Source organism: Cebus imitator, unplaced genomic scaffold, assembly GCF_001604975.1.
Source record: "Cebus imitator isolate Cc_AM_T3 unplaced genomic scaffold, Cebus_imitator-1.0 Scaffold417, whole genome shotgun sequence".
NCBI lineage: Eukaryota > Metazoa > Chordata > Mammalia > Primates > Cebidae > Cebus > Cebus imitator.
Genome location: NW_016107732.1, coordinates 1,586,516 through 1,595,125, shown reverse-complemented (window position 1 = coordinate 1,595,125; position 8,610 = coordinate 1,586,516). Strand labels below are relative to the sequence as shown.

Sequence of the window (8,610 nt, the reverse complement as noted above, 5' to 3'; positions counted from 1 at the left end):
CTAGGTGACAGAACAAGACTCCATCTCAAAGAAAAAAAAAAGGAACCTGTGGCTCATAGCAATCCCAGATGTTTTTCAAGAGGAGCTGTAACACTCCCCTGCAGGGAATGCTATGAAATGTCATGGGGGCTTGTCACCTAATTGAGTTGGAGATGTGGTTGAAAGGTGAGCAGGAGCCATGCATGCTGCAAAGATGGTGAGGAGCAGAACTGGCCCCTGTGGACCACATAAACAGATGTAGAATAACCAGTTTTCAGTGTATGAACTGAGAACCTAACTTGACTTCACCCGTAAACACAAGCTAATTGCTGCATGCTTGAAACTTACCCATAATTTCCCAGGAATGCAATAGCATACTGTTTTGTTCAAAACTTTTCCAAGTTAGTTACTAATTTGGAAAGTCACGTTCCACACAGGAAGGCTCCTCACAGTATTTCCATGGCCAACATCATACCCTCTACCAGTCCGCAAGCAACAGGCTACTGTCCCAGGTCTTCCGGCAAAATCAGGCCCACACACAGTGACAAGGAGAAATACTGCACCAACTCAGTACACATTACTCTACAATTTACTCTACGATAAATTACTTTCATTTTAATGATCCTTTACAAAATGGGGCTGCATATTGATTTTTTTGACATTACACATGTGGGTAGGTGACATTACCTGTGAACTCACTGTGGTGTAATGGACGTTATGTTGCAAAATATGTTGTTCAAGAGGGCACTGAGTTTGATAGATTTGGAACCAACCAATCTCAGGTGCTTGGGAAGCATCATTTCCTTAGGAAGTCGGAAGTCACCAATGACTACCCCCAGCCCCTCTTTCCATGAGTACACTATGTAGACTTACATTTTTGTACCTGTGGTTAAAAGTCATCAGCAAAGTTTCTCTCCTATGTGGATTCTCTGATGTCAAATACCATGGACGCACCCACAGAAGGCTCCTCCACCCCAATAACGTGCACAGAGTTTTTCTCTTGCATGATTTTTTGGATGTCAAACAGAGCCAGGGCTCTGCTTTCTGGCTGCCCTGCCTTTGCTCCACCTGCAGAGCTCTTTCTGGAGTTTGAGTGCTGATGCTGAACCAGGTGTGAGCTCCTGCTCGAGGACTGTTCACGCCGCCGGTTTCGCCCATGGGGCTGCTGCTCTCTGGTGTGAGTTATCTGGTGCCGGATGAGGTGAGAGCTCTGAATGAAACATTTCCCACACTGATTACATTTGAAGGGTCTGTCGCTCCGGTGAGTCCTGTCATCTTGACTCAAAGGTGGGTCACAGCCCAGGGCTTCTGCCCATTCCTGCTTTGTTAGAGCTGGCGTCTGCTCAAAGATCAGCCTCTGGCGGCACTCAAAGGGCTTCTCCCCAGCGTGCTTCCGCTGGTGCTGGGCCAGGGATGAGCTGTGCCTGAAGCCCTTCCCGCAGTGGTTACACTCATAGGGCCTCTCCTCGGTGTGAGTTCTGAGGTGCAGGAAAAGGCAAGTGGTCCGAGAGAAGGATTTCCCACACACACTGCAGGTGTACGGCTTCTCCCCGGTGTGTGTCCTCTTGTGCCGACCCAGGGATGAGTTCTGGTTGAAGGCCCTCCCACAGTCCTGACACTCATAAGGCTTCTCCCCAGTGTGAATCCTCCGATGGACGGTAAGGTGTGTACTATGGCAGAAAGACTTCCCACATTCGGCGCACTTGTAGGGCTTGTCTCCAGTGTGGATTCGCTCATGCTGAACCAGGGAGGAGTTCTGGCTGAAAGCTTTCCCACACTCTTTGCACATGTAAGGTCTTTCTCCCGTATGAATTCTCTTGTGCACCGTGAGGTGTGCATTATGGTTAAATGACTTCCCACAGTCAGTACATTTGTAGGGTTTGTCCTGCACCTGGCTTTTTGTGAGTTCTGTAACTGTAATGGCCTGACTGGAAGCTTTGTGACAGTCACTGTTTTCACTGGGCTGTTTTTCCGGGGAGCCTGTCTGCTGATTAAATAGGCTTGAGTCATGTTCTGAGTCTGTAATCTGTGAGTCATAAGTATAGAAATATTCTCCTCTAGAGATCTCCGGGAATGGATTTGGGTTGGAACTCAGGGAACAGTTTTCCCCAAGTCTGAGAGTTTTGTAGCCTTGATCTTGAACTGGTGCTTCTTTGAGGCCAAATTCTAACTGCTTCAAGTTATTCTGGTCCTTGAGTGCCGAGCCCTGGCTCTGACACTCCCAGCCTTTCCCTAACGTGGTGGGATAAGGAGCACCTCTTGGGAATCCCTCCCTTCCTGTGACTGGGGAAGGCTCCTCTTCAGGAAGGCCCTGTTCCTTGCCTGATGCTTGGCCTTCAGATCGAGGCTCGCAGCCTGAAAGAAAACCCAAAGATCTCTGAGCTATTGGGAGATAAAAAAGGAAGATGGACAGGCGGCCTCCAACACCTTAGGCCTATGTTATTGAACTAGTATCCTAACCAGCTGCCCTGGCAAGTCCCCTGATTCTCCTCTTATTTCAACATCAAGTGCCCTCAAACATGGCTTCAAGCATTCGACAAACATTTATTGAGCACCTGCTGTGGGCCACGCACTGGCAATGAAGCAAAGGTATATTAGTTCCCTGTTTTGTTTACTGCTGTAATAACTGACCAAAAACTTTGTGCCTTAAAACACACACTTATTATCTTATAGTTCTGGAATGCAGAAGTCCTAAAATCAAGGTGTTGGCAGGGCTGCTTTCTCCTGGGGAGGTTCTACAGGAAAATCCTTGCATCTTCCAGTTCCTAGAGGCCGCCTGCACTCCTGGCTTCCTATCGCCTCTGGAGCCAGCAGGACAACATCTTCAAATCTCTCTCGCTGACCTCTGCTTCTGTGGTCACATCTACTTTTCTAATTCTGACCCTCTTGCTCACCTAGTATCTGAGATAACCAGTTCTGGGGATTAGGACAGGGACTCTGTCTTAAGCCAGGCTCCCCTGCTTTCTCCAAGCCCTCTCAAGCCCCCTCATCTGCTCTTGTCTTTACTACAACACAGGTCATGTGCTCATTCATTCAGTGTCCACCTCATCACACTAGACTGTTCACAGTCAGTGCCTAAAATGACAAGTAGTAGAAGCTCAAAAATATCTGTCTCAGTGAATGCTGAAGGCACTTATCGAGGGAATGAATGAACAAGAGCTTGACAACAGGAGAGATGCTGGAGGAACTGAGGCTGGCCGGGTGCCAGGCTCCCTGGTCTGTCACCTCTGGCCCCCAAATTTGATTCTCTGGCTAGGAGTGGTGGCTCACGCCTGTAATCCTGGAACTTTGGGAGGCCAAGATGGGTGGATCACTTGAGATCAGGACTTCAAGACCAGCCTGGTCAACCCTGTCTCTACTAAAATACAAAAATTAGGCATGGTGGTATATGTCTGTAGTCCCAGCTACTCAGGGGGCTGAGGCACAAGAATCGCTTCAACCCAGGAGACAGAGGTTGCAGTGAGCCGAGATGCCCCACTGCACTGCAGCCTGGGCAATATAGCAAGACTCAATCTCAAAAAAAAAAAAAAAAAAAAAAAAAAAAAAAAAATTGACTCTCTGCATAGCACCCAGAGGTTTCTTCTAAAATACAAGTCAGTCCATACAAAAATGTATATATGAATGTTTATTGCAGCACTATTAATTAATAGCCAAAAGTGGAAACAACCCAAATGCCCCTCAACCCAATGCCCCATATAGTCTATATAGATAGAGTATAAACAAAATATAGTCTATCCATACAATGGATATTATTCAAGCACAAAAAAGAACAAAGTACTGACATATGCTACAACATGGATGAACCTGGAAAACATGTTGAGGGAAAGAAGCCAGACACAAAGGTCACAAATTATAAGATTCCATTCATATGGAATTTCTAGAACAGGCAAATCCATAGAGACAGAAAGTAGATTACTGGTTGTCAGGGGACAGGAAAGATGAAGAGTGACTGCTAATGGGTGACTTTTGGGGTGACTGCTATGGACTGTTGATAGCAAAATTCCTATGTTGAAACCCTAATCCCCAATGTGAGGGTATTAGGAGGTGAGGGCTTTGAGAGGTGATTAGGTCACGAGGGTAGGGCCTTTAAGAATGAGATTAGTGACCTTATAAGAAGAAATACCATAGGACTTGCTTCCTCTCTCTCTGCCACATGAGGACATAGCGAAAAGGCGGCCTTCTGCAATTGACGAAGGAACTGAATCAGCTGGCACCGTGCTCTTAGAATTCTAGCCTCAAGAACCATGAGAAATAAATGTCTGTCACATAAGACACCTAGGTGGTAGTATTTTGTCATGGTAGCCCAAGCTGACTAAGATGGTGATGAAATGTTCTGGAATTAGATAGTGAAGACAGATGCACACAATCTGTAAATATACTCAAAACCACTGAATGGTACACTTTAATAGGTGAACTTATGGTATGTGAATTGTATCTCGATAAAGCTATTATGCAAAACCAAAGAGACCACCCTCCTCCTCACTGCAGGCCAGCCCTGGTAACTCCTCCATTCACCCTACAGTCACTTCTGGGGATGGACATGCCCCTGTGCCCTCCTCCACCATGCCCTGGCTTGCCTCATCTCCTGACTCTTGCCCCAAGCACACTCTGCTCCACATGGCTCCTTACATCCATCCAATGCATCCTCCACACTCTTTCCTGGGGCCCTTTGCACCTGCTGCTGTCTCTACCAAGAACCCTCGTCCCTAGACATCTGCCCACCTTGCTCCTTTGTGCCCCAGCTTGTGTCACTTTCTCAGAGAGGCCTCCCTGCCAGTCCCGGGGCATGAGGTTCCCACCCCACCCTCCCCAGGTGCATTTTCCTTTACAGCCTCATCACTCCCTGGCACTGGCATCCATTTCTCAGACTTCCATCTCCCAGATGTGTGAGAGCTCAGCCTTTCCTGTCATTTTCTTTGCTGCATCCACAGCACAAACAGCAATACATGGCAGGTCCTCAGGAACATCTGTGGAACAGGCTCATGAACCAGGAGACTGGCTGAGAGACAACACAGACGAAACACACAGACTGAATACAACACTGCTGACCCCGGCCAAGACTATCGCTGCCTACTGGAAGAGAGTGGAATACATCCGGAGGAGGGGGACTTGAGAACACTAGTGAACTGGCCTGGCGAGGAACAGCAAAGAGCACTGAGGTTGGGCCAGGCTCCAACTCCAGCCTGACTCCCGGGTGCCTCCAGAACGACTCACTGATCCTGGCACTTGGGAAGGCACGGAGTCCCTGAGAGAGAAGGTGAGCAGTTGATGAGGAAAGGAAATGGGAAAAGACCTAGGACTCAAAAATATTAAAAAAAAAAAGTAATTCAATCAAGACAGTTGCAGGTGGGGAAAAAAAGAGCTGGGACTGCAGGCAGCCAGGAAGTGACCTGCAGCAGGTGAAGTTGAGCAACCACAGGAGGGAACCAGTAAGGAATGAGGCCAGATGAGTGACAGGGGCCAAGAAGGGGCTCAAGATTGCAAAGCCATCCCTGAGCCCACCAATGCCTGTGGGTGCAATGGGAGTGGGGATATGCCCGGACAGGGATTCTCTATCACTATTTTATTTTTGAGACAAGGTCTTTCTCTGTCCCCCAGACTGGAGTGTAGTAACATGATCTCAGCTCGTTGCAACCTCCACCTCTTGGGCTCAGCCTCCCAAACAGCTGGGACCACAGGCATACACCACCACACCCAGCTAATTTTTTTGCATTTTTTGTAGACATGCGGTTTTACCAGGTTGCCGAGGCTAGTCTTGAACTGTTGGACTCAAGTGAACCACTCGCCTTGGCTCTTCTCAAAGTTCTGGGATTAAGGCTCCCGGCCTCTTTTCCTTTATTTTTTAATGCTCTGTCACTCAGGCTGGAGTACAGTGGTGCAATCATAGCTCACTGCTGCCTCGAACTCCTGGGCTTTAGCAATCCTCCCACCTCAGCCTCCTAAGTAGCTAGGACTACAGGCACGTGCCACAATGTTGGATAACTTTTAAATTTTTTTTGTAGGGAAAGGGTCTTCTTCTATTGACTAGGCTTCTTTTCTTTAAAAATAATTTTAAAATGTACTCTCTCTTTTACTCATGTGGTATACTGAATAATGGCCCCTAAAAGATGTCCCCATCCCAATACTTGGGAACCTTATGCAACAAAAGGGATATTGTAGCTGTGATTAAGAATCTTGAAATGGGAGATTATCCTAGGGCCCTAAATCTGACCAAAGGGCCCATATAGGAGGGAAGCAGAAGGGTGTGAGTCAGGGAAGGGGTTGTGATAACGGAAATGCATCAGATTGAGGCAGTCTGAAGATGAAGGGTCCATGAGCCAAGGAGTCTGGGCAGCCTCCAGCAGCTGAGAAAGACAGAAATGCATTCTCCCTAAGAGCTGCCAGAGGAACTAGCCTGGATGAACCATTTTGAACTTCTGACCACCACAACTGTAAGAAAACAAGTCTGTCTTTTTTTTTTTTTTTTGACACTGAATCTTGATCTGTCATCCAGGCTGGAGTGCAGTAGTATGATCTTGGCTCATTGCAACCTCCACCTCCTGGGTTTAAGGGATTCTATGCCTCAGCCTCCTGAATAGCTAGGATTACAGGCATGCAACACCATGCCTAGCTAATTTTTTTTTTTTTTTTTTTTTTTTGAGACGGAGTTTCGCTCTTGTTACCCAGGCTGGAGTGCAATGGCGCGATCTCGGCTCACCGCAACCTCCGCCTCCTGGGTTCAGGCAATTCTCCTGCCTCAGCCTCCTGAGTAGCTGGGATTACAGGCATGCGCCACCATGCCCAGCTAATTTTTTGTATTTTTAGTAGAGACGGGGTTTCACCATGTTGACCAGGATGGTCTCGATCTCTTGAGCTTGTGATCCACCTGCCTCGGCCTCCCAAAGTGTTGGGATTACAGGCGTGAGCCACCGCGCCCAGCCAACCTAGCTAATTTTTATATTTTTAGCAGCAACAGCATTGTGCCATGTTGGCCAGGCTGGTCACAAACTCCTGGCCTCAAGTGATCTGTCAACCCTGGCCTCCCAAAGTGCTGGAATTATAGGTGTGAGCCACCACACCCAGCCAAATCGGTGCTTTTTCAAGGCACCTAGATTGCGGTGCTTTGTTACAGGAGCAACAGGAAATTAATACAAAGCATTACATGGAAAATATATTTTTGTCTTAACATAAAACCTTGAACACCTTCTGCTTCTGGAGCATTTATAATTGTCTAGATATTAAGTTACTGAAACTGTCCATCATGATTTTGACCCCATACTGCTAATCTGTGCAAGCATGACATTCTGCTTAATATTTATGGGCACATGCTTTAGATCCTGGATTTGGTTATGGCATAAGATTTGTGAGTGACAGGCGTATATCCAGGGTGATAAGAATTTGCTTCTGACATACATGTTTGAAGTAACAGCTGTGACAACCAATAAAAGGGGCAGGAACACAGAGTCTGCAGCAGATCCACCCCACTCCAGGTTGATGGGTCACACCCTATCAAGGAGGCACATATGTTTTTCTGCAGAATCAGAAAGTCCTGGGTGGCATCAGAAGTATCTGGGTGGGAGGCTAATCTGCAGGCATTGCTGGTTGCACAACCATGGCCAGATCCTATTTGTTCTAGAATGTGGTCAGGGTACCAATGTACCAGCCATAGTAAAGGGATCATGACTTGCCCAAGCCAATTATGACGATCTAGACACCCCCACCCCAGCTTTCTAGCCTCCCTAGCAACTAGGGTCAGTGCAAGTGGAGGTGACCTAGTTCTGGCTAAAGAGACCCTAATAGGTAACATCTGGAGTTCTGTCAAAAGGGGACAGATGAGGCTGGCACCATTCTTCCTACCTCTTCCCCTCCTTCCTGCATGGGGCACAACTGTGATGGCTGAAGCTGCTGCAGCTGCATTGTAATCCCCAGGATGGCCTGGGAAAATCACCTCTGAGATGCCAGGGCAGTCCCAGCAGATTCAGGGCTCCTGTTTTGTGAGAAAAATGCTTCTCTCTCTGCTTTTTTTTCTTTTGAGCTGCTCCAACTTGGTTTTAGGATATCTATAGCTAAACACAATTCTTAATATAAAGAAGAGGGTGGGGAACAAGTTTACAGAATCTAGACACTCAGCCAAATACAGTTTCTCACACCTGTAATCTCAGCACTTTCAGTGGCCGAGGCAGGAGGACTGCTAGAGCCCAGCAGATTGAGACCAGCTTGGCGGTGTAGCAAGATCTCATCTCTACTAAAAGAAAAAAAAAAAATCAAAGTTAGGCATAGTGGCTTATGCCTATAACTCCAGCACTTATGAGGTTAAGGGAGGAGGATTGCTTGAGCCCAGGAGTTAGTTTGAGTAGCCTGAAGCCTATATAAGATGGCAAGACCCTGTCTCTACAAACAACAAAAAAAAAGAAAATAAAATCATTTTTAAAAAAGAAAAAAAAAGTCGGGCGCAGTGGCTCAAGCCTGTAATCCCAGCACTTTGGGAGGCTGAGGCGGGTGGATCACGAGGTCAAGAGATCGAGACCATCCTAGTCAACATGGTGAAACCCCATCTCTACTAAAAATACAAAACATTAGCTGGGCATGGTGGCACATGCCTGTAATCCCAGCTACTCAGGAGGTTGAGGCAGGAGAATTGCCTGAACCCAG

The 8,610-nt window shown here is 47.2% G+C and overlaps 1 protein-coding gene across 1 annotated transcript in view; it reads right to left on the bottom strand.

Annotated features, from left to right (window-relative positions):
* Positions 1 to 567: 567 nt before the first annotated feature.
* Positions 568 to 8,610, bottom strand: part of ZNF8 (zinc finger protein 8) — a 15,080-nt gene continuing 7,037 nt past the window's right edge. The window contains exon 4 of the mRNA XM_017509617.2: positions 568 to 2,334. Within this exon, the coding sequence (XP_017365106.1) occupies positions 896 to 2,334 (1,439 nt within the window). The 3' untranslated portion in view covers positions 568 to 895. The remainder of the gene's footprint in view (positions 2,335 to 8,610) is intronic.